This window comes from Rhinolophus sinicus, chromosome 5, assembly GCF_057876585.1.
Source record: "Rhinolophus sinicus isolate RSI-liver-muscle chromosome 5, RSI-T2T, whole genome shotgun sequence".
Lineage (NCBI taxonomy): Eukaryota > Metazoa > Chordata > Mammalia > Chiroptera > Rhinolophidae > Rhinolophus > Rhinolophus sinicus.
In genome coordinates, this window is record NC_142505.1 from 50,097,332 (window position 1) to 50,110,474 (window position 13,143).

Sequence of the window (13,143 nt, forward strand, 5' to 3'; positions counted from 1 at the left end):
AGTAAGGAAAACTGGTCCAAACAACAGAGCTGTGTATGCAAACCATTTTTATCCAAAAGGCTTTCTAAATTTTTTTTTTCTCTAGCTAGTGCATCCTCAATATTTCCAGCAGAATATTCTTTCTAAGACAGAGATTTCTTCATTTATCTCTGCACTTTAATAATCCATCACAAAGGGGGAAAGAATAACTACAGTGGAGAAACCTGGCAAGCATTACCTCAGCCAGGTGATGAGAATGGTACTTTGTGGTCTTCCTCTCATGAACCGGTCTAATCATAAGAGAAAGATCAGACAAATCCCAGAAGATGGGCAACCTATGACATACCTGTCCTGTACTCCTCAAAGCTGCCAAGATTGTCAAAAACAAGGATATTGTGAGAAACTCGTAGTCAAGAGGAGCCTAAGGAGATAGAATGACTAAATGTCATGTGGTTTTCTGGATGAGATCCTGGAATAGAAAAAGGACATTAGATAAAAACTAAGGAAATCTGAATGAAGTATAGACATTAGTTAATAACAATGCATCAAATGGTGGTTCAATTGGTGACAGCTGTACCGTACTAATAAAATATCTTAATAATACAGGAAATGGCTCGTGTGTGGGAAGAAAGTTTATATGAGAGCTCTCTGCTCTACCTGCTCATTTTTTTTATAGACCTAAGACTGTTCTAAAAATTAAAGTCTATTAAAAATAAAGTTCATTTAAAAATCCATCACTGGATGGATTTCTGTTCCTGCAGGAGGTTTTCCTGAAATTCAGAGATCAAAGTGGGTCCTTGAAATGATTTTACGTGGTTCACAGACAAAGTCTTACATGACCCTGGACCACACAGTTAAATATTCCTTCATTGATCATTTTCCAATCCTTCGGATTCAGTAACAAATAGAAACTCTCAGTTTAGCCTCAGAAACATTTCTCTAATCTTTCCCAGTCTCCCTTTTTAACACTCAAGATAAAGCTTCAGACTCAGAACTTTGTTTTCATTATTATTATTGTTGTTCTTATATTTGGTGATATCTAGGTACTGAAAATGATCCTTCTTTCTCATTTATGATAGTGGTATTTGTTTCCTAAACTGATTTAAATTTAATTTTTAAAGTGTCTTAAGTACAAGGACATATTGCCTTCAGATATAGCAACAATCAGGAAACTGGTATTGAAATCATTGCAGTAGAGAACCAAAAGCCAACAGCATTATGTCCACCCCCTCAGCATAGCACTGCAGGCCCTCTCCCACCTGGGGACACCTGTCTAGTGTCTTGTCACCAGATGTTTCACCCCGCAAACAAAGGATGCCAAGGAGGTCAGAGGTGCTGATACATAAGACACTGAGGACTAAGCAGAAATCAGAGAGACTATGGATGGCGGGTTTAAATCTAACGTACTAAGCTTTGTCTGGACTCTCTTTTCATCTGTGGCCTGATTTTCACTGGGATCCATCGCTATTCTCTCATAATATTAGTCAATATTGGCATTGATGAAACAATCAATTCCTTCTAGCTGCTGTGAGCTCTATAGGCATGTTAGAGACCAAACCTGCAACACAGTAGCACTACTGCGTGGGTCCAAGTGGGATCTGAACCCCAGCCTCTGACGTCTCCTCCCATCTGCCCTGGAGCCTGATGCATCCCGAAGCAGAGGTGCTTGCTGAGCACTGGGTTCCAAGCCTGGCTCCACCACGGACCATCTGGGGGGACCCGGGGTGAGGCACATAAGTTCCCTTGTCTGTAAATAAGGATAATAATAATAATACCTGCCTCACGGGATTACTGCGAGGATAAACGAATTCACGTAAGCATAGCACCTAGCACAACGCTGGTACCAAATGAATACTCTATAAACACACGCTGCTGGTGGTCATGTCTGTGGGCCCCCTTTCTCTCACTGTAAAATATGGGTCATGACAGTACCCACTTCATGGGACTGTTGTCAGGAATAAACGAAGCGATGCACATTAGTCCTTAGTGCCATAGTTTGGCTCCTAGCAAACACTCAGCAGTTATTTTTTGTCTGTGTTTACTTATTACTAGTATGATGATTATTATGGATCAGCAATTCCAAAAATTAGAATGTCTCTCCAGTGTTTTTGTAACAACAATTCACAGATACTAGAAGTAGTCAAGGTAGATTTTTCAGGTCAAAACCTCAGATGTACTACAATTTAGTCTACGTGTCTTTATGGAGCTAAAGGTCTGGATTGACTTGCAGTCGCGTCCAGCAGTGTGTGGGCTGGTGCCTTTCTTACCAAAAGGACTGGTTTGTGGATAAAGCCGCTGAGGTTCCGTCTGGCCAGCTGGGTTTATATAATCAGGCCTGAATGTAAGACGGCTGCTTCAGGAAATTCTATGAGGTAAGAAATTCTTGTCCAACAAAAGTTCTTTTTCTACAAAAAAGCAACATAATGAAATGGGCAAACGACTTTACTAGTTGGCCCAAAATATGCCTGATTGTGAGAGAATTTCACACCTGGTGGCATTGAGTCCACAAAGTACAGAAACCAAATGACATGTTCCCTGTGTTGTCAGGGGCCAACGGAGGAGAGATTTTGTCCCATGCGCTCATCCCCGGAGGAGACTTCAGGGACACATTTGTTTTAGGAGCTCTGGAGACAGTCTTGGGTTGCAATGAACTTACCATGTATGTTTGGATCAGTCACTTCTGACTGGGCCTCAGTTTCCCCAACCATAAAATGAAGCTATTGGATTACATGACATCTAGCTTTGATTGGATTACATGTTCTAGTTCTGAGAGTCAATTACTCTTTGATTTCAATAATGGTAAGAATTGGTAACTCATTTCCTGCAACATAATTCAAACCTTTAAAGAAACCTGGAGGTGGTTCTCCACGGTGATCCACAGGTGGGTTGCGAAGGCTGGTGAGCCCTTTTGTGGATACTTTTCTGTATTTTTCTGGATGATTTTGTGTGTGTATCCAAGTAATGGCAGGGCTAGCTATTATTTCTGCATGTCCAACATTCTTGTCCCTCTCTTCTAGAATACAGCCCATTTTTCCCCCTTGGAAACTGCCCCTCGCACATCCAATGGGGCTGTCAGTCACTAGGCCTCACCCTCCCAACTCCTCTGTATGAAGTAATTGTATGCACGATCCAAGAAAGGACCAATAAGAGTCCCTTTAAGGTGCTGATAAGGATGCTGGGTAAGAAAGGGGCTCTCCCTAATATCCAAGAACCCTCAACGCTGTTGGGAGTCGTCTTTGCCACCAAGTGGAGAGAACCTAGCAGAGACTGACATCAACGCCATGGAAAGAGCAGAGGAAACGGAGAAAAGGAGGAATGGAGAAAGGGATGGAGGGAGAGAGATAAAGAAAGGCAATAGGGAAAGAAGGAGGGAAGGAAGAAAGGCGATACCGCCAATGACTTAATTTCTTAATAGGATCTAACCACACATAAAAGGAAATTTATGCCTTGGCTATTCTGGAAAAGATAGCCCATAACCCCTCCCTCCCATTTCTTTCTTTTTTTCTTCAAGTTCAGATGTTCTTCACATGGGGATCCATGACCCAACAAAGATTAGAAACCACCACAATTGGAGCGTACGTATTAGAGGTGGAATGAACTCACTTCAGAAAGAAACAGAGTTTATTTGATGAATATAAATAAGGTGACCAGCACAAAGAACTTCTCATACACAGGATAACAAATTTATGAACTGTACATATGTTGTACATTGTACTTCTACTAGACACGAGGTTACAATGACTGGCTAATACATGCCCACTGGTAGTTTCTGAGGGTTCCTTAGTTTTATTTATGTGTTTCATATCGAAGTCCATAATCACATGGTCAATATCACAACCCACATGCCACTCACTTGAAGAAATATTACAAGAAGCACTATCAAACGAGGGTCTCTGGGAATTAGATACACTGACCCCTGGCAGCATTCAAACGCCACTCGACACAAAAACATCTCAGATAGAGCTTATGTCAACACATTTGAGGTCTCGTCATAAACACTGTTTAAAAAGTAAATTGAAACCCACTTTCAAATGAAAGTTAACACGCTGTTAACGTGCATACTGGATACACAAAAATCATTAAATACAAAATCGAGACTGTACATCGAAATCAAATCAGGTATAAAGTATAAGCCTGCTTTTGCACAAAGCAAGAACACCAACTTCTCCCAAATGTTAGCCTCAACTTCTTTTTTTTTCCCAACTTATGATTAGAGGGGAACCTGCTCAAGTTTGAGCGAAAGAAATATTGTCCCAACATCACAGTGTTTCTTGTAAACCCAGAGACTATTTTTAATATGTGAAAAGGGAATTTTACGTAACTCCCAAACATCAGAAAATATTACATGAAATGGGAAAAGGTATACTATGTTCAAATTTAATTTTTCAGGGACAAAATGATATGCCCCCATAAAGGTAAGGTCAATAATATTTTTAACCAACAAAAGCGGGGCAAAAAAATGATCCCCCAAACAATAGTTGTGACAAAATTGGCACATACTTAGAAATAGCTAACTATACACAGGTGGTTGATTTTTCTGTTTCGAGGACCCTATTTTCCCTAGTGGATTTCCTACTTCCTACTTCAAGTATTCAGTTGCAGAGTTCAGGTCAGGACTTGGCTGTCAGAGGCAGTGAGTGCTGCCCATTTAAGGACACCCAAACTGTTCACGGGGGTACCTTTGTGGCCTGGGTTTTCAGTGTGACATTGTGTCAAAATGTGCTAAATACGCTTGCAAAGAACTCTGCTCATTTTTCCAGTCAAGACCTAGATCCCTTTGATAATTAAAGGACAAACTTTTAAACACGAATGTATTTGGATGGTTTACGCAACACGTAAGCTTTACAGAGCTTGCTATACTTACGACAAGAACAAAGCCAGAAGCAAGAAACCTGCTTGGACTATTTTACCTTAATGCACCAAGGATGAACAGTGCAATTCATACACAGCTTCATCTTTCCCGAAAAAATAAGGTGTCTGTCTTTTAAATATCTCTATGGCTCGCGGGAGAGGTCCAGAGTTAATTGCACCAACATTTTAAAAAGCAACAATAATGACTGAATTCAATGCAAGACGTCAGGATCATCTGTTTAGAATCCTTTCCACAGCAGCAAAGAAAGACAACTATATTTATTAAGGCCACTCATGCTTAAATTCACTGTTTGTCCTTTAAAAATGCAGATTTTCATCTCCCACTTGCATACACGTGGAAGGGTTTCTTCCATTGACAAGAAAATGGATCAATACAAGAGTTGCACATGTTTGCCAGACTTGGTCATGAGTTTTATGACGATATAACACTTTATGATTATTTTTTTAATCTTCAGAGGAAGCAGTAGGAGTTTAATTCTCCTTAGTACCATGTCACTGTATGTACAAGACCTCAAAATTTGGTCTTTTCCCCTGGCATGTGCTTTAAATAAGGACTGTATCCACAAACATGTGTAGAGCTATATACAGATACACAGCTTTTGTGATTATTCCTCATTCATCAATGTTTTCATGTTTGATGCTAAAAATGCGTTGGAATCTATGTTGGAGACATTTTAAAAGAAAATTGAGAAATGACCTTTCATTTACATGTCTAAGCTTACACTGTTTGCACAGCATGTGGATCTTGAAATGTGAATGAGTCCCAGCATCTTCATGGAGACCTGTATGTATGGGAATGGTAAGAGCCCGAGGCCTGGTCACATCCCAGCCATGGGGATGCACGGAGCACATGGAACGGATATATGCCGGCGCCTCAGGCTTTTGCCACTCTCCAATACGAAAACAGGGCAGATAAAATTATGAACGATCAATTTAGATGTGCCATGCATTGTCAGAGACACACACCACGTTCTCATAAGGCGATTTCTTGGCAAGTATTAGTGGTTTAAAAAATTGATTTCATTTCCAACCTGGCCCAGAGGTAACTACTGGTTACACCATCAAAATGTGGTTCTTCAAAGAGCGGATTAAAGAAATAGAGGAGGGTAAAGGCTTGCCATTTTTGGTGTTTTGGTTTCTTTGTCAAACTCTCCATGCATCTTGGCCTACAAACACCGCCAACACCACTCACTCACAGAATTCATACTTTTTGATAATCTAATGCATTAGGAATGACCACTTAGACTGAACCAGCAGGAAAACTGGAGATGAAGCTTGTTGTCCAACAGAAGCTGAATCCACAGTTAAATCCCACGGAGTTCAAGTTGATCCAATGATGATGTTTAAGTAACATAAATAAAATGTTATCAAATAATGACATTCAGAAGAGATGATCAAATGTTAACTGCCCAAATCCTGACCAAAAAAAAAAAAAAAAAAAGGAGGATTTATCATTTTTCTCCTTTGCCACATTCTTCCTTTCCAACATTAAGAAATGACATGAGATGACGAAGGAAATACCAAGTCGAACTGAATCGTGCTCAGTAATGAAAGTGAGACTCCTCTTCGGTCCTGATGAGCATTCCAGGTGGCGATGGACAGTGACGTGAACCGTACTGCAATAGATTATCAGAATATTGCTGCAGAGCTGCATTTTCCCTTTAGTCAGCCCTTCGGATAGCTGCAACGAGAAAGCACATAATTCAGCATTCCAGTAACTGGCAATGATATGGGAGATAATCCTCACAGATGGGCCTGGTCCCCACTTCGCACTCTTGTACCGACCCTCCACCACTTTCTCTGGTTGGGGTTGTGTGGGATTGGTGGTGGGGGTCGGGGGAGGGTGGGGAGTGAGTGAGGATGGGCTGGCAAGGAGGAGGACTCGTATAGGAAGGATAAAGTGAATAGAAATTTAAATGATGTCTTGCCAACACATCTGAGAAGAGGCCTCTTTCAAAATACGTCACATATAGGTATTAGATGTTTCCTGATATGCAAAAAGAAATTGAAAGGAAATATGCCAAAATGTTCCCGTAATTATTTGTATGTCATCAGATTATGTGTCAATTGTTTTCTCCACACTTTCCCACAATGAATATGGCTTCTAAGCTATTTTTTAACTTGACTTTATAGAGAATAGAGAGTTAAAGATGGTCGATACACCAGAAAACTTAACATTCACTTACAGGTCATGTAAGAGCAACAGTTTAAAAGAAAACTGGACCCAGCAATTCCACATTTCAGTAAGTACCCAGAAGAATGGAAAACAGGGACTCAAGTAGATACACCAATGTTCATAGAAGCACGTGTCCATCAACAGATGAATGGATAAACAAAAAGCGGTATATACACACCATGGAATACCATTCAGCCCTAAGAAGAAATGAAGTTTTGACATGTGCTACCTTGAAGATATGCAAAGTAAAATAGCCAGACACCAAAGAACAAATACTGCATGATTTCGCTTACACGAAATATCTAGAATAGATAAGTCATAGATGCAGAAAATAGATTTGAGGTTTCCAGCGGCTCCAGGGGAGGGGAAATGGGGAGTTATGGCTGAATGGGTACCACAGAGTTTGTGTTTGGGATAGTGAAAAAAGAAACGGATAGTAGTGTTAGTTGTACAACCCTGCATATAGACTTATTGTCTCTGAATTGTACATTTTACATTGGTTACAATGGTAAATTTTATGTATATTTTACCACAATAAAAATGTATTTTAAAAAAGAATATTGATACCTCCTTAAATCGAGCAGAAAGAAACAAAGTTGACTTTCACCCCCACACCCAATGGCACGTGCATATGCTTAAATCTAAACATAAATGCAGCCGTCATGCATTTGCATATTTCATGCCCTGAGGCACAGGTATCCAGGGCACCTCGAGTGTTCTCACTGTCCTCATCAGAGGCCATGGGTGTGGAATACAACTGCAGCCTGGGAAGAAACAGTAAAATGGGCAAAAAGAGAGGAGCATCCCATATGGACCCTTCAGATGATGACTTTCCTCCCTGCTGAGGCTCTGCTTCATGGGCCTGCATCATTATCATTCACATATGGCCTTTGAATACTTCGGGAGTTTCCGGGCATATGGCAATAGCGCAGCTATCTGGGGAATATGGCAGGGAGGGGAAAGATCAAACACACACACACACACTCACACACGTGTGAGCCACTTTTTATATACAGCCCGAGCTGTCTGATTTGGTGGTTGATACACAGCATTTTTCAAGTCACACTGACTAATGAGCGCGCCAAAGATCCCAATGTCTGCCTGCACAGGTAGGAAGTTATTTCAAGCCATCGTTAAACAGTGCTAATGAAATATGTGGCTTGGATGAACTCTGCTAATTCATACTCTGAGGAGTTTGGTGTAACCCTTCTGGTTAAGAAACTTGAATTGGGGCAAAAAAAAAAAAAAAAATGACTTTTGCAGAGCCAGAAAGCTAGGGAGTTCCTACAGCAGATCATATTACTCATTCTGGCACATAAAATCTCTGCAAACTTTTTATGAAAATTGTAAGTCAGAGCACGCTTTCTGCTTCATGAGCTGTGCATAGCTCTAATTCTTTTGTGCATTAAGCATTTCTTAATCATCCTTTTAAAAGGCTGACCAATATATTAAAAGGGCACATGATTAAAAGGTATAGAGAAACCCAAAGTAGTACTAAAATGCACCAGTCATATTTTACAGACGGGAAAACGAGTGCAAAATAATTACAGTGAATGTCCGATGTCCTTGATGTTTTTCCAAGATAAAGTAGCAAAGAACAATCATTTATTCAGTTGAGAGAAAGATTTCCAGCTGGGTAACAGGTCACAAGGCAGAATACAGTGCCTTGCGTGTGCAGGGCACTGTTTGGGGGTAAGGTTTATTTGGTGGAAAAGAGAAGTCTCAGATAGTATTGCCACTCCTTCAATCAGACAATCCATTCACCAGGAGGCCTACATGGGTTTGAGAGAAAAAAACACCTCAAATGACACTGCCAACAGTGGGAAATGCCGATGATCCCTCACTGAGGGGCAAATATGCATCTGCTTTAAAAAAAATGCAAAAAGGAATCCTGGTTTCCAGCAATGAGGCAATCTGGGCAGCGACCCACTGTGAGCTAATGTCTAGCCAGTCCTCCTCACCTGGATGATCCCAGCAGGCCTCGCCTGTCCCCATGCAGCCTCTCTTCCAGCACCCAACTCTGCATTCTCATCAGTGCAGCCAACGGCGCTGTTTCAATAATGACATCTACTTTATCTTATATTCCATGTGGACACAAGTCTTCCTTTAAAATCCCATTGCCCTTGGGATGGAGGATGGACGCCTGACCATGCTGGTGAGGTCCCATCCAGCCTCTCTCTCTCTCTCTCCTGCTCCACGCTTCGTGTCCCACCTACGCTGAACTTGCTTCTGCAGTCCTAAAGCTTTCTTTTCTCCCATCTCACAAACTTGTCTTTCTGTCTGCCATGCATTCACACCAACCCTTGATCTGATCTGTTCCTAGTTATTCTTCAGTGTCAGTTTAGATGTCACTTCTTCCCTGGAAGCCTTTTATGACCCTCCTGAGTGTAGGATGTAGCACAGGAAGTCTCACACTTACTGCACTGTCCCCTTCGGATGACTTGCCTAGATTTTACTGTCCAATATGGTAGCCACTGGCCACATGTGCTACTCAGCACTTGAAATATGGCTAGTCCAAATTGAGATGTGCCATGAGTGTAAAACACACAACAGATTTTGAAGATTTAGTGTGAAATTCATTTTTTACACTGATTTTGAATTAATACAAATCAATATATTAAATTTTGGGTTTAGTATGAATATCATTTTTTCTATTGATTGCATGTTCGAGTGATATTTTGGATGTATTGAGTCATATTAAATCTATCATTACAATTGATCTCACCTTTCTTATTATTATTCTTAATGTGGCTACTAGAAAACTCAAAACTACAGATGTGGCTTGCATTATATTTCTATTGAACAACGCTGGTCTAGGCTATAGTCTCTGTAAGGGCAGGGGCAGGCCAGCTAGCATCCCCTGTGCCTCGCGCAGTTCATGGAACAGAACAAGTTGAGTCACTTATTCATTCCCCAGGTCTTAGAGAGCACGTAGTGTAAGCAGACTCCTAAAATCATACATGTCCTCCCCAAAGATTCCTGCTCTTATCCCTGGCACCTGGACTGTGAACATCTCTTACCAAGATTATTCTACCTTGCAGATGTAAATAAGGTTATTAAACACTTGAGTTCAAATTCATTGAAAGAGAGATGATCTCTCTTTTTAATTAGTGGACCTAATTTAATAACAGGAGCGCTTTAATAGCAGAGACTTTCCTGTTGCTGGTAGCAGAAAAGGAAGTCAGAGGAACTGAGTGGGATTTGCTGTGCTGAGATGGAGGGAGCCATGAGGCAAGGATCTGAGTACTGCAGGATTCAAGGTCAGCCCCCAGCTGACAGCCAGTAAGGAAACAGGGACCTCAGTCCTACAACCACAGGAACTGAATTCTGCCAACAATGGGAATAAGCTTGGTGCTTCCCAGAGCTTCCACGTTCAAGCCCAGCCTGGCTGACCCCTTGGCTTTGGCTTTATGAGACTCTGAAGAGAGAACCTAGTGGAGTCCAGTTGGTCTTCTGATCTGTAGAACTATGAGATCATCAGTGGATGTTGTTTTAAACCACAAGTTTGTGGTGATTTGTTATGTAGCAGTAGAAACCTAATATATAACAGCTCCTCTCTGTGTCAAGCAATGTGCTTGTTGCCAGGGATATAAGTGTAAAAATGACAGACAAAATTTATGCCCTCATGGAGGAAGACGGACAACAAATAGATACAAAAATAAATAAGATTTTTAAAATTTGTGACTTGAAGGAAATGGGGATGCTTAAGATTTATTAAGTCACTACATGACAATTATGATGTGGCTGTTTATCTTATTATATGGAAAGATGTCCACAATTTTTCAATGAAAAAAAACAGATTACAATTCTACAGGTATAATTCAATCTCATTTTTGCATCAACACACACACAAACATAAACAAGTATATATACCAGGATATTGTTAATGATTATCCCTGGATGGTGCTTTTAAAGTTTCTTTAGAATTTTTTTTTGTTATCGTACTTTTTTGAATTTTTAAACCAAAGAACGTGTAACTGGTATCGCACAAGAGAAAGCTCTTTCCATCGTGAAAAATCTGGACTTGGTTCTTATGAAGGGAACCCCGCAGTTGGCGTGCAGGACTGGGGGTGCATGTAGGTGGGGGGGGGGCGAGCTGAGTACAATAGTAAGGGTCCTCCCCAGGACAAGTGCCCCCAAGAGAGCAGGCTATAAACGTGTGGTGTCTCACAAATATTCCTTCAGACTGTTTTTCTTTGGAATAAAGACACCTGCCCGATTACGGCTTTCTTCTCCTGCCCTTTCAGTAGTGATTTGCAGAAACAGGCTGGGAGAAAGGGGTCTTTGGTAAACACAGAGGGGTTAAAGGGGAAACTGTTTAATAACAGTAGTAAAACGCAGGCTATTTTTGACATCTGGGTTCATGTCCATTACACTCCATGTGCTTTGCAAATGTGTGCAGTGTGCCCCCAGGTACAAAAACAGACACCCATTCACCACGGCATTGGTTGCCCCTGACATTGCACATGGTGCCCACATAAAAGCGAGCCCCTGATAGGCTAATTAACAAGGGTCTGAGGAGAAGAGCTGCTCATTCTGGGAGCAGTGGGCATCCTGAAAACAACTCCACAAGTGACTCTGCTCACAGGAAAACCCAATAGAGTCGTTTCTAAAAAAAAAAAAAAAAATCCATAACTACATCTGTGTTATTACTTAACATCTTTTAAAATGGGCAGAATGGGTTTCCCGTTTTCCTCATGAAGATTTATTTATTATTGTTGTGATCAAAGTGGCAACAAATTATGTTAAATCATTTAATTTTCTTGATAGGAGCAACCACCTTGAAACCATAATTCAAAAATATGAGTGGAGAGCAACATTTTACCTTGCGAGTGGCCTCCTACAGCTCCACAGGGCAATAAAATGTAACACTTCAGAGCCCAAAAGGCTGGGGGTGAGGTGGGTGGGGGCGGGCCTAGCAAGCCCTCTGCTCAGAATTGCAAACTGCTGTTAGGGACAACACAGCTTGCTTGGGGGTGGAGGGAGCTTTGGGGCTGGGGGGTGGGGGGGTAACTGAGAGACTCCAGACTTCATCTTTGGTTTCTGTCCGCTGGTGCAACTACCCCCGGTATTTTAAACTAAGGACATCAGATGGATTCAGATGTGTACATAAAAATGGCAGCATGCACTGCTATGTGTCCTCAGGATTTATTCTTGCCAATATTACTGTGGTCAGAATTATTCATTGCTAACATTTAGTGCATGCTCTCTTCTACGGTGCTCTGTGCTTTTGTGTGAATTATCTCAAATAAGCTTGCCAGGGCCATGCCAGTGACTGGGTTGCTAGTCCTTTAGAGGACAACACTGAAGCTTAAGGGAACTGAATGCTGTGGGTCAACTTTCCACCTTCTTAGGGCCTGACAGGAACTCACATCTTCTCGACTCCAGAGCCCATTCTCTCTACCATGAGGCCAGGATTCTCTAAACCTTGATCTTTTGTGTTCTACCGTCCCAATATTATAATCTCTCCATAACACCCGTCACATTTAATTAATATTTTTCTTTAAAAAAATATTTTTCTAAAAACTGAAATTTCCTTTTTAAGAAAGACTTATTTAATATCATCATGGTACCAATATTTGTCTAATTAATAACATTAAAAGTATCGCATAGCTATTAAAATGAAAGTGCTGTGCGCCGTCTTCTCATGGACGTGTGGTGCCCTGTGTGCCCCTAGCCCCACCGTGGAGATCATGCCCACTGCTCAGTGGCAGCCTTCTCCAGCAGGCAGCACCTGGTATGTGTTGGCTGGGCTTACACATATCCCATACTCAGGCCACCAGCCATCCCCAGGGCCACCTCAGTCGCCATGTTAGGTCCTGCTACTGTGGGCCTGGCTTTTATCTTCTCGAGGGCAGAGGGCAGCAGAAGTGAAAATCAGAAGCCTGCCATTCAACATCCGCGTTAGGTTCTCTATACAACTTTTAAAACATTGGTTGAGTAGAAAAGTGCTGTTTAGTTGTAATTTTTTTCTGAAAATAATACCTCCCTCAACCTGAGAGTCTGCCCGTAAGCCAAAGGCCTTTGTCACTCTACTCCAGGATTTCTCAGTCCTGGCACTGTGGACACTTGGGGCTGGATGATTCTTCATTGTGGGGGCTGCCTTGTGGATGACA

General features: G+C 41.4%; 1 protein-coding gene across 15 annotated transcripts in view; it reads right to left on the reverse strand.

Annotated features, from left to right (window-relative positions):
- Positions 1-3,582: 3,582 nt before the first annotated feature.
- The window catches only part of ERC2 (ELKS/RAB6-interacting/CAST family member 2), a 918,050-nt gene continuing 908,489 nt past the window's right edge, over positions 3,583-13,143 (reverse strand). For 12 of the 15 annotated variants that reach the window (XM_074313127.2, XM_074313130.2, XM_074313128.2 and 9 more), the window contains one exon: positions 3,583-6,532. In XM_074313127.2, the coding sequence (XP_074169228.2) occupies positions 6,233-6,532 (300 nt within the window). In that variant the 3' untranslated portion in view covers positions 3,583-6,232. The remainder of the gene's footprint in view (positions 6,533-13,143) is intronic. The other 3 variants (XM_074313138.2, XM_088798504.1, XM_088798505.1) reach the window with 3 other exon arrangements.